At 46.2% G+C, this 23,983-nt stretch overlaps 3 protein-coding genes and 1 pseudogene across 3 annotated transcripts; all 4 read left to right on the top strand.

The window, feature by feature from the left end:
- Positions 1 to 5,233: 5,233 nt before the first annotated feature.
- On the top strand, positions 5,234 to 6,262 carry LOC136479485 (uncharacterized). Its single transcript, XM_066477341.1, has one exon. It carries the CDS (start codon positions 5,234 to 5,236, stop codon positions 6,260 to 6,262), a length of 1,029 nt encoding a protein of 342 aa, XP_066333438.1.
- Positions 6,263 to 8,955: 2,693 nt separating this feature from the next.
- On the top strand, positions 8,956 to 10,288 carry LOC136479483 (uncharacterized mitochondrial protein AtMg00810-like). The gene is made up of 3 exons (XM_066477340.1): positions 8,956 to 9,038; positions 9,134 to 10,130; positions 10,223 to 10,288. The coding sequence occupies exons 1-3, from the start codon at positions 8,956 to 8,958 to the stop codon at positions 10,286 to 10,288; spliced, it is 1,146 nt and encodes a 381-aa protein (XP_066333437.1).
- Positions 10,289 to 15,511: 5,223 nt separating this feature from the next.
- Positions 15,512 to 16,926, top strand: LOC136479482 (L10-interacting MYB domain-containing protein-like). The gene is made up of 3 exons (XM_066477339.1): positions 15,512 to 15,631; positions 15,965 to 16,270; positions 16,366 to 16,926. Exons 1-3 carry the CDS (start codon positions 15,512 to 15,514, stop codon positions 16,924 to 16,926), a joined length of 987 nt encoding a protein of 328 aa, XP_066333436.1.
- Positions 16,927 to 17,390: 464 nt separating this feature from the next.
- LOC136479481 (uncharacterized) lies at positions 17,391 to 18,337 on the top strand (annotated as a pseudogene).
- The last annotated feature ends 5,646 nt before the right edge of the window (positions 18,338 to 23,983 follow it).

Here is a 23,983-nt window from a genome sequence, read left to right as displayed (position 1 = left end):
GCCAGGATCCGCCGGATCCAGCTGCCATCCTCCTGGATTTGGCAGCCCTCCACAAGATCCAGCCGCCCTCGCACCACTACGGCCACCTTGCCACCATGGAGACGAAGTGTCGGCGGAGGGAGGCAAGGGGGCACGCCGGCGGAGGGGGGCAAGGGAGGGCTCGCCGGCCTGCTGTTGCGGCGCGCCGGCGGAGGGGAGAGACTAGAGAGAGAGGGGGGGAGGGAGCGCGTCGCGGGGGGAGGAGCGCATGGCGCGCGGGTCGCGGCCTCGCGAAGAGCGGCGTGCGGCCTCGCGGGGGGGGGGGGGGGGGGGGGGGGGGGTGGGAGCTGAAACCCTAAGTGTTGGGTTTTATACTCGGACTTGATGTTGGGCTTTCGCTGGGCCATATGAGCCTCGGCCTTAATCGAGGCGGGCCTCATAGGACGTCCGCCACGGTAAATAGATTTACCGTGGCGGACGTCCTTATACGTCCGCCTTAGAAAATACCATATTTTCCGTGGCGGACATATAAGGACGTCCGCCACGGTAAATTGATTTACCGTGGCGGGCAAAAATGCTCGCCGCGGTAAATAAAAAATGCCCGCCACGGTAAATCGCGGGCATTAACCGTGGCGGACATCCATTTTGTCCGCCACGGTTATGTTTTTGGGGGTGTCACGCAAAATCATTTGTGTAGTAGTGTTTTTCTCATTTGGGAATGGGAATTGGGAGACTGTTGGAGATGCTCTCAGGGTCACTGAGATATGCCCCTACTAGGTTTGCTGTTATAGAAGCTACGATGATATGTGACAAGCATGGAAATGATGATGACTAAACCCTTCAAATTCTTAGTTGGACTTGCTGGAATCCATAGTAAGTTGTTGTACAAGTTGGTAGGTTCTGTTGCGGCATTCCAAAGTGAGTTGTAGGGATTGAGCTATCAATTGTGAGCTGTGTGGTTGCATTGACAATGCTGGATAGATATAGCCAATCCGACCGCGAATAGTTCTGTTGGGTAGTTAGTCTTTTCAATTCTATTACTAAAGTTGCTGTGGGTGATGAAATGCAGCACACGTAACCTAGTTATGAGGTTTTTCATGATTAATTTCAACTAAAATCGGATTCAACATTTACTTCTATTCTTGTTCTAATTAAAATAGTAACAATGCTTTTGATGCAATTCATTTTGGGAGAAATAAATGGTGCACGCATAGTGATGAAACAATTACTATTGTCAATAAACTGGAGTTGATTAGCTACTAGAGCATCAATGTAAAAGACACTGCTAATGTTTGCCCACCTCCGGGGATGAGCAGCCACCTCAGTTAATGTTTAACGGAGGCAGATAACTTAAGCTGACCGCCTCCATTAGTACTAAAAGTTATATATATGGGCGTGTTTGTTTCGGCTTATAATCAGAATCGAGATGAAAATAATCGACAATCCCACCCAAACACCCTCGATCATTTGTACCATAACTGTTTTCATCTCGTATTCAGTGAACAAAAGAGGTGTCATCGGCCTCAGGGGCATACATGTCATTTTACACTCAGGACAGACAATCTATGGGAATTAATTAGGATTGCAAAACACCCTTGTTTGTTTAGACAATCCTGATTAGATGAAAATCGATTGTGAGATAGCCGTTCCCAAACTGGGCCTATAACAAGAATACAGTGCTTGCTGGCAGTTCCCTACCGCCGGTGTGCTTGCCCGCAATGGCCATTTAGAGCTGCACCGCACAGGAGCCCACTCCACAGCTCGATGGTGCTCGGGCGGAGGCCACTACTACAGATTCGATATTCACTGCCGCTGCTAGTTTATAAGAACCGGCACTGATGTGAACCCCCCATCACTATCAGTTTGGTTGTGCCGGTTCAAAATCCGGCAGTGAAGGGGGTTTTGAGCCAACACTGATTTGAACATATGGGGTAGTGGGCTGTGCGCGCAAACTGAACATTAAATACGGACACAGAAAAATCAAGAGGAGAGATGTCAAAGAACTCAGGCACGCAAACACAACATAAAGAAGAGAGAGGCTGATATACAAGCACCACCGGAGCCATGTCAATCGCGCCACTGGGGCCACGCCAAGGCCTGCGCTTGTCTTGGCTGGCTGAAGCGATGCCACCAGCGCACCAGGACGCTCACCGTGGCCGCATGCCACCACCCACACCAGCCCGGCAAGGATGACTCAGAGGTAATGGTTTTCGAGCCAGTGTTGATAACACTTCTGTAGTAATGCATGGTCTTTTTTTTATATTTTTTCAATAAGAAAATCTCTATTGATCTTAGACTATTAAGTCATGGTGATACAATAGATACAAGAGCACTTCAGACCTCTTTGAAAAATGCTAGGATGGACATAGGTCATGCTGCAATCAGCATCAGTGCACAACAAGGCTAAATTAAGACAACAGCTCCAAGAATCTTGCTAGAATATGAGATGTGCATGTGCCACGTCAGATCTAAATGAGGAGAAAATGCTCGACACAAATGTCCCCTTAGATGATGCCCTAGTGTGTGTGCACTCACACAGACACACCACACCTGCGAGTCATCCCCCTGACTTGTGCAAGCCTCTAGCCAAAGGACCCATGGGGAAAAATGTGCAGTCAGGGAAGGAGCCCAAGAGCTAGCCTCCACCTAACTTATGGGCACCAGATTTATATGCGGCAGCGGTTGCGTGCACTTCAGTTAGTCGTCACACTAGGTATCCAGTGCTTTCATGTCATCTAGTGTTCACTTTCCTTTTGCCTTCCGTTCCAAACATACCATACACACACCTATGTTCTCCTAACACTTCTATTAATCCATCTCTCACTTTCTTTTAGTGTATACTCTGCTCGTGTTGTGCTAGAGGTGGACGTGATACCATAGTATATATTCTCGTCCAGTACCAGTGACTATTTATGTTCTTTTTATCACTGCTTGTGGGTATCTCTGGTAGGTCCTTTTCTATTATAATGGTTTTATTAGTCTGAATAGTCATATATATCTTGCAATGAAGGTTTGCTCGTGAGTACCATTTATATAGGTGTCACAAGATAGTTGTTCCCAGGCTGCCTGTGTTAGCTAGGAGGAAGGATTCGATCGTGTCATCACCTTTATAAGATCGAACAGGTAACTAGTAGCTTAGCCATCCCTTCCCATCAACACGGGGTATCATCCATGTCCAACCATGAGCTAGACGTAATAGTGACAAATTATATTATATTGGTTATGTTAAATAACCATAGCTCCAACATGTACGTACTAGGTTCTCGTAACATCTATGTGCATTGACTTGGTAGCGTAGTTGTGGCGACTTGATCCGGAATGCACAACTACCGAATCTATAGCAGTGAACGGTCGTAGAAAGCAACTCCAGCGACTTAAAGTGCACTGGCGGTCCTCAGACTTGTTCGGCTATGTCATCCCGGTGCCTAAACTTACAAATCGACCATTTAGGTCATCAAACTTGTTCATCTATGTCATCCCTGTCCCTAAACTCTCAAGTCGGTCGTTTAGGTCCTCAAACTTGTTCCACTGTATCATTTAGGTCTCTAAACTTGCAAATCACCTGTTTAGGTCATCAAACTTGCATTTATGGACCGGGATGACATCATATTTTACGTTTTCGGATTGAATTGACTCTTTTTAAGTTGCTGGGCGTTATATTGTGAGCTGCTGGTACTGTGTGCTTGTACCCTGTAAATAGAATTTGTTTGTATTCGAGAATTGTCATATATTAACAAGAAGATTATGAGTTTATTCTGTTTATGTGAGGGATGAAATATTTTTCTAAGTGCCTGAATGCTTCATTTTAATACAAACAATTAATATTTCGTATAACAAATTGTGAAATGAAAATATTTTGTCCAATGATATCAAATCTATAGGGAAAGAAGAAACTTTCCAGATATCCCACGTAGATCAGGTTCCCTACCATTCAGATCTTTAGTGAAGCGTTTGCAGCTCCAAGCTGCTACAGTGGATCAGAGTGAGTGACAGCAAACCTAGTGACGCCATGCCACATGTGAATAGCTATAGCACATAGTAATAACTCAACGTTCTTAAGGAGCAGATTAGTTAAACGAGGATAATTAGTCTATTATGTTATATATCTTGTCCATTTTTTTAGTTTGTTCATATGTATCCATGACAAGCATGCTAATTAATTACTACCTTTTCTTCTTCTATTCATCTGAAGGCAGGTAAATACCTCTAATTGGGTATCAGATTACTGCTTGCTTGTCTTCACTGAAGCTCTAGTGCTGAACTATTTCAATATTGACATGCAGATCAGGAAAACCGTTTCTTCTCCTTTTGCGTGTCAATTATATACTTCAGAACCTAGGTTCACCGGATTTGGGTGCTTACCGTTACTTGGTAGTCCAATTCAAATATTTGGAAGAGACCGGATGAAAAACTACAAGTCTACTACTACTACTACTGGAGCTCTGATTTGTGTACGATCACACGACCATCCTACTGTAGGTGTGTTAATGCTACTACTGTCTTGGTCGGTTCTTCACTTCTGTAGGTGGTCTGAAGTTTGTATTTCCCTTTTGCCTCATATTCCCAACCAAACCGCAGTGGCTTTTCCCAGCTTGTTGGACAGACATTCTCTCCTCTTCCTTTTGTCTACTCTTTGCTGGATGCTAGAACTTTGTGGAGCTCACTTGCGTGATGAGGCCTTTTTAAAGTGATGGCCAACCCAATTTACTGAAATTCAATGTACCATAATTACGAATGTGAAAATGCAATCAAATATATATAAATCTGAAAGATCACTAATAGAGCATGCCTCTCTGAGCAAGTGACCGAATAAAAAAAGTAATTATACTGGTTAACTGCATGCAGCAAGAAAAAATGGGTCACTTGTGCTGCAGCCTGCTGTACGTTCACATCGGCAATAGAACAAACACTGTTAGAATTATTTGCTCATTTACTGTAATCTCCTAGCTAACTGTGCAGGCGCCAGCAATACTGGCCCTTTCACACTGCTGGCCCCTTGGGCCATCCCCTCTCTCTCCTATATAAGTGTAATCCCTTCTGTAATCTATTATCAAGAAATATACAAAGCCTAATGGCCTTTGTCTAATATGGTATCAGACTTATCGTATCCCCTGCTTCCGCTACTTTCTGCCGCCACCCAGCCCCGACCCGCGCGCGCCTCTCTGGCCGCCGCGCTCAGGCTGTTGCGCCCACCCTGACGGCCGCCGCGCGCCCTCCTCTGGCCGCCGCGCGTGCCCCGCCGGTTCCCGCACCCATGGCTGCTCCTTCCTCCGGCGGCGATTCCGGCTCCGACGCCTCAGCTGCCGCCGCCGCGACCAAGCTCCGCGACGAGGCGCTCGCCGCCGCCAAGGCTCTGGAAGTTGAGGCCGCCTCCCTGCGCGACTCCAACCAGGCACGCAGCGCCCAACTCAAGGAGGAGGCGGACCTCCTCAAGTCCGCTGCCGCCGCCCAGGAGTGGGTCCGCGCTGCTGCCGTCGCTCTCGACTTGGAGCGCGAGCAGGCCGACCTGCTGGAGCAGCAGGCCGCGGCCCTCCGCGCGCGACTCCACCCCGAGCACCACCGCGACGACGACTCGGAGGGCGACGCCGACTCCATCTCCGCGGCGACTGCGGCTGTTGCCCACCTTCATAGCCAGGCGGCCGCTGTGCAGAACCTCATCCCTATTGTTCTTGATTTGCAAGCCTCAAACTACTCCAAATGGCGTGGTTACATCCTGCTCATCCTCGGGCGGTTTGCCCTAAAGGACCACGTCCTCAGCGACGCCATCCACCCCCACGATGCGGCATGGTCCCGCATGGACTGTGTTGTCGTCTCATGGATCTTCAACACCATCGCCCCTGACCTCCTCGATGTCGTCCACGAGCGTGATGGCATCACTGCTCGGGCAGCGTGGCTCGGCCTCGAGCAGCAATTCTTCAACAACCGTGAATCCCATGCCATGCTCCTGGACGCCGAGTTCCGCACTCTCTGCCAGGGTGCTCTCTCGGTGGATGAATACTGTCGCAAGATGAAGAACATGGCGGACGCGCTCGCCGACCTTGGCGAACCCGTCCTAGACCGGACCCTGGTGTTAAATGTGCTGCGTGGCCTCAACGAACGCTTCCCGTTCATGTCGCAGCTCATCACGAGGCAGAAGCCCTTCCCATCCTTCGTCGACGTCCGTGCTGACCTGAGGCTGGCCGAACTCAACATGGCGTCACCTTCAGCTCCGCCCTCGGCCCTCGTCACCGTGCCGTCCAGCAAGCCGCCTGCTCCGTCCCCTACCCCTCAGCGCCCTCCATAGCCTACTGGGGGACAGTAGCTCGGCCACACCCCTGCTGCTTCACGCCATCCTCAGGCTGCTGGGGGCTAGCAGTCCGGCAATGGCAATAACTGCGGACGACGTCGCCGCGGTGGACGCGGCCAAGGCGGCGCCCAAGCCGGCACTCAAGCCGGCCCACCGAGTGGCCAACAGTGGCCATCCTTCTTCAACCCATGGACCGGGTCCATCCAGATGTGGCCCGGGTCCAACCCAGGCGGCTCTCGCGGTCCACTGCCCCATGTGCCTCCACCTCCACCGCCACAGCACGCTCTCATGGCCGGGGTGCCCCCGGGTTACTTCGCTCCTCCGCCGGTCCCCGGGGCATACTACCAGGCGCCCCAGCAGGCGCCCACCTCCACCTGGTCGCCGTCGCCCTGGACTACTGAGGGCCTCGCCAACGCCTTCAGCACCGTCACCCTCACTCCACCGTCAAGCACCTCGGATTGGGTCTTCGACTCGGGTGCTTCCTCTCACATAGCCAGCACTCCTGGTATGGTCACCATATCACCAACCTCCTCTTTTCCTTCTTCAATTGTTGTGGGAAATGGCACCACTCTTCCGGTTGTTGGCACCGGCTACTCAACCCTCCCTGGCCCATTTTGCCTCAACAATGTTCTCATTGCCCCTGACATTATTAGAAATCTCTTGTCAATTCGGCAATTCACCACTGATAATCTTGTTTCTGTCGAGTTTGACCCTCTTGGTGTTTCTGTGAAGGATCTTCGTACCAGGAACCTCCTCCTTCACTGTGACAGCTCGGGACCCCTCTACACCTTGCAGCTCCCGACATCACCATCCGGTTCCTGCGCTCTCGTGGCCACTCCCTCCTCCACTACTTGGCATTATTGGCTCGGTCATCCCGGGAAGGCTACTCTTCAGACTCTTGCCAAGTCGTCCTCAATCATCTGCAGCAAGCCCGACGATGACACTCTATGCCATGCTTGCCAGCTTGGGCGTCACATCCGCTTGCCTTTTACCCATTCCTTGTCTCGTGCAACTAAAAATTTCGACTTGATACATTGTGATTTGTGGACTTCCCCAATCGTTAGTGTATCCGGTTTCAAATATTATCTAGTCATTATTGATGATTGCTCGCATTTTGTTTGGACTTTCCCTCTTAAGCTACAGTCTGACACCTTCAAAGCTCTCTCCAATTTTTTCGCCTATGTGCTCACTCAGTTTGGTTGCACCATCAAGACTGTGCAGTGTGACAACGGGCGTGAGTTTGACAACTCCGCATCTCGCGCTTTCTTTTCTGCCAAAGGTGTCACCCTTCGCATGTCATGCCCCTACACCTCGCAGCAAAATGGCAAAGCCGAGCGCATGCTTCGCACCGTCAACAACGTCACCCGCACCTTGCTCTTCCAAGCATCCATGCCCCCCACCTACTGGGCTGATGCCCTTGCCACCGCCACTCTCCTCATCAATCGCCTCCCAACCAAGACCCTGAACATGAGCACTCCCTTCTTTGCCCTCCATGACACTCTCCCCTCCTACCATGACCTTCGAGCCTTCAGGTGTACCTGCTACCCCAACCTCACCGCCACCACTCCTCACAAGCTAGCTCCACGATCTTCCTTGTGCGTCTTTACTGGCTATTCTCCTTACCACAAGGGGTATAGGTGCCTTGACCTCGCCACAAACCACGTCATCATCTCACGCCACGTTGTCTTCGACGAGACAACGTTCCCTTTCTCCCTCCGTCGACCTTCGCCACCCACACACGAGCTTGATTTTCTAACTAACGACGATTCGTCGTCAGTTTTACTTCCACCTGCAAGTACACCGTGGGCTGCTGGCCCTCTGCCAGCCCATGTGCCCTCCTAGCCGGTGCCCACCTTGGGCGCACCGGCTCCGCCGGGCTTTGTGCCTCGGCCGCCGGGCTCCTCTCCAGCTCGACCTGTACAGGCGCCCATGGCGTCCTCTGTACAGGTGCCCACTTCGCTGACGCCCATGGCGCCCTCGGGACAGGCACCCACTTCGTCGGCGCCCATGGCGCCCTCTGCTCCGGTGCCCACAAGTCCTTCTGTACAGGCACCCGTGGTGGCACCCCCTGTACAACTACCTCCGGCGCCCTCCTTCAACAAACCACCGGTCATTCGTGTCTACACCCGGCGTCCACCCGCCCCTAGCTCGCCACCTGCGTCCACTGTTGGACCACCTCCTCGATGCTCCAACATCATTCCTTCACCGCCGCGCTTCGTCAAGAGTGACCCTCCTCTTCCAACAGGAGCTGTCCCCATCCCGCCAGTTGCCAACACTCATGGCATGGCGACCCGCGGGAAGTCCGGTTACCGACAGCCGCGCCTCGCGCTGCTCACTGAGGCTCTGTCACCTCTACCACGCTCCTATCATGACGCCCTCGCCGACCCACACTAGCGTCGGGCCATGGAAGAGGAGTATGCTGCCCTACAGGACAACAACACTTGGGATCTCATTCCCCGTCCTGCCTAGGCAAATGTGGTCACCGGCAAATGGATCTTCAAGCATAAGTTTCGTGCAGATGGTTCCCTGGACAGATACAAGGCTCGCTGGGTGCTTCGCGGGTTCACCCAACGTCCTGGCGTTGATTACGATGAGACATTCAGCCCTGTCGTCAAGCCTGCTACTGTCCGGACTGTCCTCACCTTGGCTCACTCCCGGGATTGGCCGATTCATCAACTTGATGTGAAAAAATGCCTTCCTCCACGGGACCCTGTCAGAAACAGTCTACTGCTCACAACCCACTGGTTTTGGTGATCCTGCACTTCCTGGTCATGTATGCAAGCTCAACAGATCCCTCTATGGACTAAAGCAGGCTCCACGGGCATGGTACAGCCGGTTTGCCTCCTTCCTGCTTTCTTTGGGTTTCAGTGAAGCAAAGTCAGATACATCCCTATTCATACTTCGCCGTGGCACCGAGACAGTCTACTTGCTTCTCTATGTCAATGACATCGTCCTCACTGCCTCCTCCGAGCAGCTACTGCATCGCCTGATTGCAGCACTCAAGAACGAGTTTGCCATGAAGGACCTTGGCCCCCTTCATCATTTCCTCGGTGTGGCAGTTCAGCGCCACAAGGATCACCTCACTCTGTCACAACGTCAGTACATCCTGGACATTCTTGCTCGCCATGGGATGAGCGACTGCAAGCCTTGCTCCACGCCTGTTGACACCTGTGCCAAAGTTCCTGCAGATTCTGGTCTTCCTGTTGCTGATCCCACTACCTACCGCAGCCTTGCAGGTGCACTCCAGTACCTGACATTTACTCGACCCGACATTGCGTATGCTGTCCAGCAAATCTGCCTTCACATGCGTGATCCCCGGGAAGTTCACCTTGTGGCTGCCAAGCGGATCCTTCGGTACCTTCAGGGCACCCTCAGCTTCGGTCTGATTATTCCTCGGTCTACTCCAACGCAACTTGTTGTGTATACTGATGCGGATTGGGCCGGCTGCCCTGACACCCGACGCTCCACCTCCGGCTATGCTGTCTTCCTCAGGGGCAGTCTCATCTCCTGGTCCTCCAAGCGGCAGCCCACTGTCTCTCGGTCGAGTGCCGAGGCTGAGTATCGGGTTGTTGCCAACGGCGTTGCCGAAGCATCCTGGCTGCAGCAACTTCTACAGGAGCTGCACCACCCTTTACAGACTTCCTCCCTCGTCTATTGCGACAACATCAGCGCCGTCTACCTCTCCTCCAACCCCATTCAGCATCAGCGCACCAAGCACGTGGAAATTGACCTCCACTTCGTCCGAGAACGCGTTGCTATTGGTGCTGTTCGTGTGCTTCACGTTCCCACCACCTCACAGTTCGCAGATGTCTTCACCAAAGGGCTTCCGTCTTCTGTGTTCATGGACTTTCACTCCAATCTGAACGTTCGCTCCACCGATGTTCCGACTGCGGGGGGGGGGGGGGGGGTGTTAGAATTATTTGCTCATTTACTGTAATCTCCTAGCTAACTGTGCAGGCGCCAGCTATACTGGCCCTTTCACACTGCTGGCCTCTTGGGCCATCCCCTCTCTCTCCTATATAAGTGTAATCCCTTCTGTAATCCATTATCAAGAAATATACAAAGCCTAATGGCCTTTGTCTAATAAACACTACTGCCCTATTACTCCAGTGCTCAAACAGAACTTTTGTTTCAAGAGTAATTAAAAAATGTAGTTGACAAAATCTAAAACCATTGCCATGCTTTTAGCTAATACTTGTTTTGAAGCAAATACCTATTTTTAACTAATTAATATTACTAGTGAAAATGCACATGCGACACGCACGTGGATATCAAAAGAAAACTCTACTTTGAAACAATAGGATAATACCCTGATTTAGAATCAACTAGCAAGCTGCTATACAATAGGCTACAGCTACATTACAAACTCCTGATGCATGAAGTACATAAACATTTCAGTTAAGCTAATATCCCCATCTATCACATCAAACCACTTGCAGAGCTTGTGATTGAAGTATGTTGACACTTGACAGTGTAGCTTGCCTACCCTCCATCATCAAAATCTGTCTTCCTTGTGTTCTTGGATGCTTAGTATAATCTCACCATCTTCCCATTCCCCTCCTACTACTCCTCACATCCTGATAATATAAAATAAAGATTGTCAAAGAAAACTTACTAATTTTTTGTTTTACTGAAAGAAACTTTAGATACTTTAGAAGCTTGGAAGTTACCAAAAAGGCTTGTACTCAAAGCTGTTTTTTTTCGATCAGTGTTTGCTCACTAAAATTACTTTTATTAGCCCATAGTAAAAAAAAAAGAACTATAATATGTAGGATAGTATATAGAATAGAACAATATCATATCTAGCCTATGAAGATTAGCAGTAAAAGGAGAGTATAAAGTTGGAAATTCTTCCTATGAAAACCTCCATTTCCAATGCGTGAATTGCAATCTTTGTTGAGTATTACACCTGATTGCATTATGGATATCAATTTGCCATTCAACTAAACCTTCCTCCAATAGGGATTATTGTTGCACCATTTTAATTGGAATTTTCTTCCATCATGGAGTAGCTCCTTCCCCTATTGCATCGTAAAATTTATTCTTAAGTTGGTCAGCAAGCTCTTTGCTGGCTCAGTGCAATATATTAGGTGGGGATGTCTCTTCCCCTCCGTTTTTCTGTCAAAAAAGTGGAAAGGTAAAGTAATTTGTTTTACTGTTTTTAATTTGAGCATCTACTCCATTGACTATATTGGAGCGTAATTAAAGAAAAAAATTTACCATATTATCCCCAATGCCATCAAAAGCAATTTTGTTGGCCCAAGGATCATCATCCTATACAGATCACGCCTGAAGGCATGCATCACCCGTCCACCTTGCTCTCTTGCTCCCTATCCAATTCTAATTCCTGTCAATATAATTCGTTAATGACATTTAACCGAATGAAATAAACTCAACTAAAGATCACGATAACCCGTCTAAATCCCTCACAAGCAACAATAGACAAGGGTGGGAGCCCTCTATGATATTGATGACATTGGAAGGAGATATTGTACATCTACAGTTGGTTCTACAGAGACTTAGAAAACCTCATTGTTACACCAAGCATGACAAGTGAGTTTTTAATTGAAGGATGTTCTCTACTTGCATAGGTTTTCTCTAATAGTGGAACTATGGAGAAGAGCTCAAGAAAGATAGTGATGTGGAACTCACCCATGGATGTAGGTGTGACTCGGAGTGACCTTAGGACAATGAGATTTTCTTAGAGAGTCATTGGAGACATTATAATCCTAGACTTAAGAGTGATATCTACAAGGCATAAGAATCTCAGTGACATCTTCACTAAGTTGGTTTTAAGCATTGACATCATCATTGGTTTGGTATTGATCAAGGTTATGACTTGGAAAAGTGCTATACCTATAGAAGCAAAAGTCGTTACCGATGCCCGTAGTAAAGGACAGCCGTGGTAACGAAGATTCGGAAGACACCAAGGACTAAGGAATTGTGTTTAAGGGCATGTACAACCCATAGACGGGCTCTGTCTCTAAGCACTTCTATTCTGTTGTACAGACATGTATAATGACAAGTCATACAACCCAACAGACAGGGCTCTGTCTCTAAGCTGTTTAATGTTTTGCATGTAGCTAGGATCAACTATAAATAATTTTTTGCATACCATTGTGTGGCTATTTGATAGAAAATATATAATAAGGATAAATAGGAGCAACATGATTGCAATATATTTTTTAGAAACTATCAATATAATAATTATGTTATACATAGTCGCAACGCCTTCTGTCTAATTTTCTTTGTTTCCATAGCGTTGCCATATGTGCTCGATTAGATCCTTCTTGAGTTTTTTAGATACTAAATAAGTATTATTAAATTAATTATTGAGTATTTTTTTTGTAAATTAATAATGTTTGACTTAATCAGACTCTAGATTTTAGAATGTATTTGTTGGGAATAGTATCTCTATACATCCATGACCAGGGCGACCATCCTTATCCTCATCCACAAGATTAAAAAAAATAAGCAGCCAGATGTCCTTATCCTCATCCACTCAGTCGTGGAGACTCGTTCTCATCCCTTCCCTTTGGTCCCAATCGGCCGATACAAGCACATCTCTTCTCCTCCTTCCTGCTCGCTGGAGCAGCAACTAAAGTGTACCTCCACCGCCCTGGTTGCCAGACCAACCAGAAAGAAGCCAGCAAACCAAAGGCCTCGCATACGTCTTGGTCCTCATCCGCGACCCCAGCACCAAGCGTGGCTTTCGCAGCAGCCTGTGCGAGGCGAGCGGCCGCTGGTTGGCGTGCGGGCCGAGCGGCGGATGGATGGCGCCACAGGTATCTCTTCCTGCCGTCGCTCTTCTCAGCCATCAGTACCACCGCTTCGTCGCCGTCCTTTCCTAGCCACAACCGCGACAGTTCCTTCCCGCGCGCAGCCAAACCACAACCGCGCGCGCAAGCGCCTGGGATCCGCGCAGCGACGAGTCGAGGAGGCTGGCCGTACATCGCTGCTGAAGCCGTCTTCTCCGCCTCGGAGCACGGGACGTTCAAGTCGCCACGCGAGGCGACGCCGACTCCGTCTCCAGGCTCCTGCGGGGTGTTTTCTGTAAAAATTGTGTCGAAGGGACGGGGTTAAAGGGACCATTGTACGTGCCCTAAGGTTTGAGCAACCTAACTTGAGCATAGTCACTAATGCTTTCGAATTGGTAATGCAGCCTACTATGGAGAATGAGGACATTGAAGGGCAATTGAAGGATGAGGAGTGAAGTGTAAAGAAAAAAAACTTGCCTATACCAAGTACTCTCATCAAAGTTTTGGATATAGTTGAGCAAGGTTGCAATGACATGCAAAGCGACGTGGAGTGGCAAATAAGAGGTTTACACTACTCGAGAAAGTGAAAAGATCCAAAGACGGATTAACCCTATCTCTTTGATTGCCATCTTCCGAATCTCGAGGACAAGATTAATCTTAAGGGGGTAGAATTGTAACACCCTAAAATCTGCTTCTCGTGAAATAGAGCTAAAGTGATTTAATTTTGAATTTTTATGATCATAAAAACTTAGGAAATAAACTTTCTTTAAATTAAAATTCATCACAAGGCTTAGAAACATGATTGTGCATACATGCTGGCGCATTTGTATTTTTAATTAGTGGTTTTGATCCAAAACTCAAAATAATTCAAATGCTTTTGAAACTGAATTTGAAAATAGGCCTTGAAATAAAAAAAAAGGGAAAAGAATTTGGAAAGCTCTCCCTCTCTCATTGTGGCCCGAGAGGCCCAGCTTACTCCCCCTCTCTCTCGACCTACCTTTCTCCCACCCCGTAGCCGCCTTCCCCTTCCCCTGCGGGCCGCGCGTCACTCCGGCCCAGCTAGCAGCCTGCGCCTGCGCAAGCTCTCTTCTCTCCCTCGGTTCACTAGCAGCCCAAGCCGCGCGCCGAAGTAGCCCAAGCCGCACGCGAGCTCTCCCTTTCCCTCCCTTCCTCTGTCACTGACAACTGGGGCCCATCATCAGCCGTCGCCTTCCACCTCGTGTTGGACATGGACTCTGTTCGTAATCGCCGCTGCCCTCCCGATTTACACAGGATAAGGCGTGCTGCCCACGCTAAAAACCCCCACTCATAAAAGTCGAGCGCCTGTGCTGCCTTCCTCGAACCCTAGACGCGAGCCACCGTCTCACGTTGAGCCATAGCTCCACGCACCGCACGTCGCTGGAGATCCGCTGCCTGGGAATCACTGCTCTGCCACCCCTCTGCCTTTGCGATTTTCTTGGCAAGCTTGTACGCGAGGTAAGCGATCTTCCGGTACCCGCCTTCTCTTCTCTCTCGCTCTATTTTCTTCTATGTCGCCACCGTAGGTACGCATGCGAGCCCGACCTACCGCTTCATTACCAATCTACCATCGATCTTCTATCCTCCTCGATCAGATTCGCTGCACTTCCCTCTTGTTTCCCGAGCTTTCGTCAAGCCGAAATATGGCCGGAGCGTCGAAAACGACGAATGCCAGCGAGTCCCCTGCTTTTTCCAGCAAGGATGCCGCCGGCGCCACCCTCCCTTCCCTCTCTTCCCAGCATCTAATCTCATCCCTCTAGATCAGATCCGACGGCCCATATAGGCCCTGTTTGGCATGGCTCCACTCCTAAACTCTAGTAACTCCATCAAAAAATCCAGCCAAACACCACAACTCCAAAACTCCATGGAGCTGCTAATTTCATGGAGCTGTAGTGCAAATAGAGGTGGAGTTTTGGAGCACCTCTTTTGCTACTCCAGAACCCTTTCTTTTGAACCTCCTCATAGAGTTGGTGGGTAATTACCCACCAATGCCACTGGTTACACAGAAAAATGTTTCGAAGCATGCCATCTTCTATTCTCCAAGTCCCCCTGTCCTCTTCTCCCAAGCCTCCCCATACTGAGCCTCCCTCTGTCCTCTTCTCGTGAGACCGCCAGTTAGGGTTTCTGCCGCCGCCAGTCAGACAGGCAGCCGCCATCCACCCCCACCACCGGCCGGCCAAGCCCCCCCGCCGTTCTCCTAGCCCCGTCTGGCCGCGTAGCTCCCCCTCCCGCATCGTCTGTACGAGGACTGCCACCTACCACAGAAGCCCGACGCTGGTCGCAGAAGCCTCGACGTCGGAGATCCCCCGCCTAGCCGCAGAAGCTCCGCCTCCCGCCACGTTTGCGCGAGGACCGCTGCTTGCCGCAGAAGCCCCGACGCCGGCCGCAGAAGCCCTGATGCCGGCTACAGAAGCCTCGATGCTGGAGATCCCCCACCTAGCCGCCTAGCTCCGCCTCCCTCCACGTCTGCATGAGTCCCGCCACCTGCCGTAGTAGCCCCAACGCCGGCAGCTGCCCCACGCCGCTAGAGATCCCCGACATCGGCCGCTGCCCCACGCCCGCCAACAGCCGTCCGCAGAGGCCCCCCAAGGTAAGGTGCCTGCTTTGTTTTTGGGATGCATGCTCTGTTGTAGATCGATGCTCTGCTTTGTAGATCGATGCTCTGCTATAGATTTCAAGGCATGAATTGGGCTGCATGCTCTGTTATAGATCGATGAATTATTGTAGCATTAGAGTCTTGTTTGCTGAAATTAGCCCATTGGATAGATCGTTGCAGTTCAGTATATTCCAGTTGAAATGAGAACCTGTTGTAGTTCTAGATTGCTGAAAATGAGAACCTGTTGAAATGAGAACCTGTTGCAGTTTAGTATATTGCAGTTCAGCATAATGAGAACCTCATATATGAAATTTGTGAGTACGATAGATTCCTAAAATTGATTGGAACTCAGAGAACACTCGAGTGCTGTGTATGTTGTTTGTCGAACAAGTTGGAAAAGGAAATCGGCCAAACACACACTTGAATGCACTTGGTTATACTGAGGTTGAGAAAGGGTTCAAAGAAAGGACTGGAATTGTGGCTACCAAGGTTCAGATCAAGAACAAATGGGACAAGTTGAAGGAAGATTTCAAGGCTTGGAAGAAACTAATGCTAAGGCAAACAGGGACTGGTTGGGATCCTATAAAGAAGACTATTGCTATGGATGATGAATGGTGGAAAAAAGCTAGAGCTGTAAGTTAGTTCAAGATTTTTGCTATTTTTGTTTTCCATATGACAAATCTATTGGTAATACTTTATAATAATATGTGTTGTTCTTCTTATTTCAGGACATTCCGGGTTGTGGAAAGTTCAAAAAGAAGGGCCTTGAGAATGAAGATGACTTAGCCAAGTGTTTTGCTGACATCACTACTATTGGTATTGCTCATTGGTCTCCTCATGTTGTGAATGTTGAAGCAACAGAAAATGTTGATGAGACACAAGATGAGGCAACCAATTTTGAGCCACAAGATGATGATTCCATTCCTGGAACACAAGAGGAGGATATTGGTATTTGTCCTCCACCTGCAAGTGGCAAGAGATTGGCTAGGCCTATTGAAAGAAGTGGCAAGAAGGTGAAGTCTGAAAATGCACTCCTAATTCAGGAAGCAGTAACAAGTATGGCAAGTTTAGCCAATGAATATGTTTCGAAGAGACATGGAAAATACTCTATTGATGAAGTGATGGAGGTTGTGATTGCTTGTGGGGCCGGCTATGATAGCAATGAACATTACATTGCGTCTGAACTATTTGTGAAGAAGGAGCAAAGGGAGATGTTCATGACCTTGCCTACTAATGAGATTAGGTTCAACTGGCTTAGGAGGAAGTACAATGATAAATATGAAAAGTAGAAATGGTAGTGAGAGTGATGTCATTTATGTATGCTACATTTTATTTTTGTCGCATGTATGTTACATTTTATTTTCTTGCAGTTCATTTATGTATGGTATTTGTATCTTACATTTCATTTATATCAATGTTCATAGATGTCTTCTAGTGAGTCTGATGATTCTAGTGATGGGGAATTTTTTTAAATGGTTGAGAGCAGTGCAAAACTAGCACAAAGTTATCATGACTTGTATATGGACAAGGCACCGCTAAGGTTCATGTTTTCACAACAAAGTGGTATGGGATGGCTGTTGGAGACGGTAAACACTCCAGGGGAGTGTCATCGAATGCTTCAGATGAATGAGGTTATTTTTCATGATCTTCATGATGTGTTGGTTGAGAGGTACGGATTAAAACCATCGAAACACATGAATACATTTGAAATGTTGGCCATTTTCCTATTCACATGTGGTGGGTGTGAGTCAAATAGAAGAGGACAAAATAAGTTCAAACACTCAGGTGAAACCATTAGTAGAAAATTTCATGAAGTTCTAGATTGTGTGGTTGCCATGGCACAAGATTTCTTGAGACCAACAGATCCTAATTTTCGCAATGTGCACAAGAGGATTAGGAATGACAAGAGAGCATATCCACATTTTAAGGATTGCATTGGTGCACTTGATGGAACCCATATTCGTGTGTTTTTATCACCTGAAGAACAAGTGAGATATATTGGTAAGACTGGAATTGCAACTCAAAATGTGCTTGCCGTTTGTGATTTTGATATGCGCTTCACGTATGTGGTTGCGGGTCAACCGAGTTCTTTGCATGACACTAGTGTATTGTACCATGCATTGGAAGCAGATGTAGATGTCTTCCCACATCCTCCTCAAGGTAAATATTTTTGCGTACGTTCTTTTTCATATTTGTATGCACAAACTTATCTTGTTTTACATATGTGTAGGCAAGTACTAGGCTGTAGATGCGGGCTATCCTAATCGTCCGGGGTACCTAGCTCCATACAAGGGTGAAAGATACCACTTACCTGAGTGGCATCGAGGTATGGAACCAAATACTCCAAAAGAGAAGTTCAACCGTATACACTCATCTGTTCGTAATGTTATTGAGCGCTCATTTGGAGTATTAAAAATGAAATTGCAAATCCTTTACAAGATGCCCGGTTATTCAATGGTCACACAAAAGAAGATTGTTGCTGCTACCATGGTCCTACACAATTTCATACGTGAACATGCTAGTGTAGATGTGGACTTTGCTAATTTTGATAGAGATCCTACCTACGTGCCTACTATTCCGGAAAGGTACAACAAGTATGCCGTGTCTCAACATGCCTCCGATGGATCAACTTCGGAATCAAGCTTTGTGACTATGGACACCTTTCATGATAATATGGCTACATCCATCGCCCTAGCATAGAATTAGTGCAATGATTATTGTAATAACCTTATTTTGGAACTATGAACTTATTTCATAATTTTGGTTCTAGGCAAATGACATGTAATTTATTATTATTTTGGACTACACTACATGTAATTTCATCTCATAATTGTGAGAAGTAGTTCAAGTCGAACCAGGGGCAAGAATGGCAATCTACCCTCAAACTCATCTTTTCTGGAGCTAGGGACACCCTCCCAGCCAAACACCCTCATTAGACAGCTCCAACTCCACCTAGAGCTGGCTCCACCTGGAGTTCTGGAGTGGAGCAGCTCCACCCAGAGTTGGAGTCATGCCAAACAGGGCCATAATATCATACCTCTTCAGTTGAACTTTTGCATAAGAGCCCTCCTATTTTCTATAAATCAACCCATGGTCTGTTATCTCCCGATCTAATCTCCACCGTCCGATAATGATCCAACGGCTTAGATCTAAGCATACCCCTTCGGCTGGCAGATTTGAAAAAGAACCCCTACCCTTTTAAAGATTTGAACCCACAATCCCTGGCTTAGTTTAAATATTGATTTATTAATTTAAATTCAAAAATGAATTTCTAGCTATTTATAGAAGTGCCACTGGCCTTGTTTAAGTCATATCTTCTATGTTTTAGCTCTAATTTGACCCATTAAAATTGCGTTAGATTTGTAGCGTTGAGATCTATGCGTTAGTAACAATGTTTACTATGTTAATTACTCTAGAATTTCATGGTTTAAACTCTAACTAGGATAATAGTTATGCAACTGAACTTTATAAATAAATATGATTTGTTTTACTATAGTATTGTAATTCAAATCTAAATTTGACTTAATTCAATTTATATTATCTTATATATGCTTTTGTATAGTTAAAACAAATGAAGTTTATAGATTTATATTTCCTCCTATGAGTAGATATTTCGCTAGACGTTTCTTTTGCACCGTAGCTCCGATTAGTGTACTTTTCACGCCTGCGTGTTCATAGCAATGTGTAGAACATCTTTAAAACATTTTCACTTGCTATTTCATATGTTTGGTGTATTGTTCTAATTTGGCTTTATTGTTTGCTTCATGTATGATTGCATGAATGCTTGTGTGGTGCTTTATGATCTTGACCAGTTGGTGAGCTTTACATGTTGATCAAGAAGGAGTCCTTTTGAAGATTAGGACTTGAAGAAGGTTTTGAGTTTAAGGCAAGTATAGCATGGGATCATCCTTATTGTCCTATTCACCTTTAATCATTTAATTCATACTGCATGTGTCTACCTTGATTACCCCAAAGGATTTCCTAGTACTTTGTTCCCTTGTACCTTGATACCTACGGGTTTATGCATTTGGGTAGTATGATGCTAGTGCTCAATTAAAGACCACGATCTTGTAACTTGACTAATGGTATATGCAATAAACACTAAAAGATGCTTTTTAACAACATGGCTTAAGAGGGCTAGAGCATTGGGCCATTATTATGGTGCTCCCGATTTGTCTCCTTAATGACTTATCTGTAAGCGATCATCTGAGACTTACAGTACAACCATGAGTGCTATATGGCTCTGTCTTTAGTCAAGTATGAGGACCTTTTCTAGCTCGTAGTTGCTAACCGAAAGGTGCAAGACAGATTCCGATTGGTTTGATTCCGTAGCCTGCCAAGGGAGTGCACTTTGGTTTCATTGTCTTTTTGTTAGCCACTCCTTGGGGGAGGGATCTTGCTAGTTGATGGCGAATCCTTAGTGGGCTACACTTGTTAGATGAACATTTGAAAGGCTTCATAGTGAACCCTGCTAACCTTCCTTGGAAGTGGGTCAAGAGGTTGGCCGCCTTGGGCGAAAGGGTAAATCACAGCTCATGGTGAAAGTGTACAACCTCTGTAGAGTGTAAAATGTGTATATCAGCCGTGCTCACGGTCAAGAGCGGCCTTGGACCCTTATGGAATAGATGATCAATGACGATAATTATGTTTATGCTATTCATTATTCATGTCTACTTGATCATGTTTTATTTGGGTTTATACTAAACTTGTTGCTACTCAATTGCTAAAAGATAACTCAATAAAAGGTAATACGGTTAAACCAGTGTCTACCTTTTGAGCCTCATGAACCCGATGTTATTCTTGTTAAGTACGAGATGTACTTATTCTTGTCTATTTTTCCTTATTTGGATAAAAATCATGGATGGGTACCAAGTTGCTAGATTCTGGAGGAGTTTAGGCTTGCGATCAACCAGTCAGTTGTCCCCGTGGTGTTGGAGGCTTCGCTAGAAGATCGGAGTGTTGTTCTGCTATCTACTATTTAAGGTTGTATTCTTTATATTAATACGCTATGTAATTAAGCATTGTCTATTGATATTACCTCTATTTGTGACCATATGTGTGATTTGACTTCCTGAGCTCACATATGGTGCATATCTGGTTTGTTCTTAAAACCGGGTGCTACAAAGTGGTATCAGAACCATGCTGACGGTAGGACGCAAGCCTAGTTAGAAATTGATCGTCTTAAGGTTTAAAAGTTGCTAAAAATCCTTGTTCTATAAACCTTGATATTTTCCTCTATAATATATCCTTACCCTTCTATTCTTCTCCACCTTGCTGCTTGTTTTAATTCTTGTTCTCAATCTCACTCCTTGCTTTGAAGTTCTTTTAGAACCTTCACTTACCACCTTCTTGCGTAATCTCAAGTTAAGCTATAGGATCTTTACCCATAATATAAAGAGAACGATAGTAATCGCAAGTTGAGTCAATGTGTGAAGTATGAACCTTTAGTGTTTAGTTGGTTGTCATTATGCTTATGCTTGGTTTGGATCTTTAATGATTGTAAAGATTTTGTGGATTATTCCATAATTTCATTTAGTTTATAGGCCTAATGCATAAGGATTAATGAAATCAATATTTGGGTTTTGGTTTTCTCCTGTTTTCTCTATCCTGTCTTTTTGGAGCTGTCTTTTTTGGTTTATATCTCTAATCTTGGATGACCAAAAATCATGGAAAATTTCTGGACAATAGTAGACTTAAATATCTTTCCCTGACTGCAAGAATCACCCTCATAGCTGTTCTAGTTTGGGAGTTATGAAATTCACAAAACGATGTATTTGTGCTGTCAGAAATCTAGAACAGTTTCTGTTGTCCTCTGTTTTCGACTACTTTAACTGCCGAATCTGGAAAAGTGTCCTATAACAAAGTTGTAGAGGATTTCATGGGCTTTCCATCAGCATAAACAGCAACTTTATCAGCTTAACCCAACGCGAGTTATGGCTGTTTTAGTGCACTGCTGTTTTTCTGAGCAGTCGGTGTTCATCGGGTCATATCTCCAAGTCTGGACGTCCAAAGATCATCAAAATTTTATGGATACAAATAGACTCTTTTATTTTTCATGTGCCGCTGGAATCAACCTCATATCTGCTTTGGTCTGGGAGTTATGACTGTTGCAATTTGAAGTTCCTGTGCTGTCTGGAATTCTGGACAGTTTCGGTTGATCTATGTTTTCAACCACATTAACGTCAGAATCTGGGAACATGTTCTAAATAAAAGTTGTAGATAATTTCATAATCTTTCCGTCCATGTCCAGACCTCTTTTGTTAGGTTTCTGGAACTCAAGATATAACTGTTACAAGATGCCGCGTCTGCTCTTCCAGACTTTTTGGACAGATTTCATGTTTCACTCTGAAACCTTATTTTAACATCAGAATCTTGGGAGGTGATCAACAAGAAAGTTGTGGAGAATTTGATAAGCTTTCCAACGGTATCAACTACAAATTCATGGTATTAACAAAGGAGTTATTGTTAGATGATTGGGCATTTTCAATATTGATTTAATCCAGAAATAATAAAGCAGCAGATGTGTACTTAGATGTATGTGCATGTGTATATCGCTAACATACCAATAAGCTACAACATGCATGATGATCATACTTAACAGAACACATATCGTGACCAATAATCTAATAGAAGATTAAAGAATGTACCTAGAGGAGGGGCCCATGCCGAAGGCATGGGAGGCTCCATTCACACTAGTCAACATAGTGTGTTGCTTGAAGTCGTGGACCGCAGTCGATGCAGGTAGAGGATCGCAGTGCAGTTCCGCGAACGGCCATCGGGAAGGAGATGTCAGATGAAGTTGAAGAAGCGAGCAGTCGCGTAGGATTCACTCCCCCAAAAACCTAATCACCACACACTCCGTGCAAGGTTGTTCACAGGCGGACGACATTTCTGGAGGCAACTGCTCTCCCGATTCTTCATGCGCGCAGAGGTCCAAGACGGGGATGAGCTCTAGCACTCGATAGGACGCCGGAGAAGGAAGAACACCAAACACTGCTTGTGCGATACAACGGGAAGAAGGCCACCACTCGAAAGGAAATAAATCATACACGCCTGACCTTTGGGTTCGAAATGAATAAACACCGTAACATAGACATTTCCGTCTATTGTTACGTTACCCGTTTAACGCATCATTGATTACATCCTTAAGTGGCAAAATCAAACCACTAACCACAGCACATCATGTCATGGAGCGGAACGAACACGACACGTCTCGTCTCGCCACGCCACGCCACACCTCGTCTCGCCTCGCCTCGCCTCGGCGGCGGCGGCGATGGGGCTTGCGCGCGCGTGTGGCATCCTTTTATCCTCTCTCAACTTCTCTATAGATGTAACAACAGTTCATCTATTAAAGTTGAGACTACATTTAGTCAATATCCAATACGGGATTAAGACTATAATGTTTCATAACATTTAATATGGGCCTAGTATTTATTAGAATTATTAAACATATATATGGGCTAAAACCCACATATAATTCAACAATCCCCACCAAATTCTATGCCACATAGGAAATGTTCTCAAGTTTTCCTCTTGTTTGATATACCAGTGTTTTGATGGTGACTCTTAAGTTGAACATCCACCTAGAATATAGGCTACACCTTTTCACATCTGAACAATGGACTATGCCTTGAATTGTTAGTTTTGTGCAAAATAGGTTTCATCTAAGTCCTTTACTGATACTAGGCTGCATTGAGCATCCCCTCTGTTTGGAGCATATAAGTCATACTCCTGGCCTATTCATGAGTATCTAGAAACCACCCAAATCTCATAGACTGTGACTAGCAGTCGAACTCATATAGGCATATTCCTCAAAAGATGATCTGTAGGACAACATCTTTGCTACAAGAAGCCACTTGGAACATATTAAGGTAAAAACCAACCTGCCTTACAGCATAGGAAAGAAATGCATCTGAAATGGACCTTGTTACGGGTCTTTCCTCATAGTTTACCATTAGTTTGTTTCACCATTCTACTTCATGGGATCTCTGATCACATAGAACAGGTTACTACTATAGTAAACTTCATGTGGGTCTCAAGCCCATCTCTCTCGATGCACTATCTATCACATTACATGATAGTCCCTTAGTAAATTGATCTGCCAGATTATCAGATGTATGGACATAGTCCAACGCAATCACTTAGAAGTTTCTCAATTTTCTGATAGATTTTAATCTTCGCTTAACATGCCTTGTGGACTTCATGTTGTCCTTAGAACTGTTTACCTTAATTATCACAGTTTGGTTGTCATAGTTCATAGAAATAGCCGGTATAGGTTTCACCACAACCGGTAAATCCATAAGGAGTTCACGAAGCCACTCGGCCTCAGCGCCAGCGGTGTCTAAT

Source organism: Miscanthus floridulus, chromosome 9, assembly GCF_019320115.1.
Source record: "Miscanthus floridulus cultivar M001 chromosome 9, ASM1932011v1, whole genome shotgun sequence".
NCBI lineage: Eukaryota > Viridiplantae > Streptophyta > Magnoliopsida > Poales > Poaceae > Miscanthus > Miscanthus floridulus.
Note: the sequence above shows the minus strand (reverse complement) of the source record. Positions and strands in the feature narration are given on the sequence as shown.

What these genes read in the sequence shown, in the direction of transcription:
- LOC136479482 (XM_066477339.1), top strand. Translation starts at nt 15,512, where the DNA reads ATGAGTCCCGCCACCTGCCGTAGTAGCCCCAACGCCGGCAGCTGCCCC. An exon ending in GTCCGCAGAGGCCCCCCAAG is followed by an intron (nt 15,632 to 15,964) that starts GTAAGGTGCCTG and finishes TGAGTACGATAG; the next exon opens with ATTCCTAAAATTGATTGGAA. An exon ending in GGTGGAAAAAAGCTAGAGCT is followed by an intron (nt 16,271 to 16,365) that starts GTAAGTTAGTTC and finishes TTCTTATTTCAG; the next exon opens with GACATTCCGGGTTGTGGAAA.
- LOC136479483 (XM_066477340.1), top strand. Translation starts at nt 8,956, where the DNA reads ATGCCTTCCTCCACGGGACCCTGTCAGAAACAGTCTACTGCTCACAAC. An exon ending in ATCCTGCACTTCCTGGTCAT is followed by an intron (nt 9,039 to 9,133) that starts GTATGCAAGCTC and finishes TTTGGGTTTCAG; the next exon opens with TGAAGCAAAGTCAGATACAT. An exon ending in ACTTTCACTCCAATCTGAAC is followed by an intron (nt 10,131 to 10,222) that starts GTTCGCTCCACC and finishes CTAACTGTGCAG; the next exon opens with GCGCCAGCTATACTGGCCCT.
- LOC136479485 (XM_066477341.1), top strand. Translation starts at nt 5,234, where the DNA reads ATGGCTGCTCCTTCCTCCGGCGGCGATTCCGGCTCCGACGCCTCAGCT.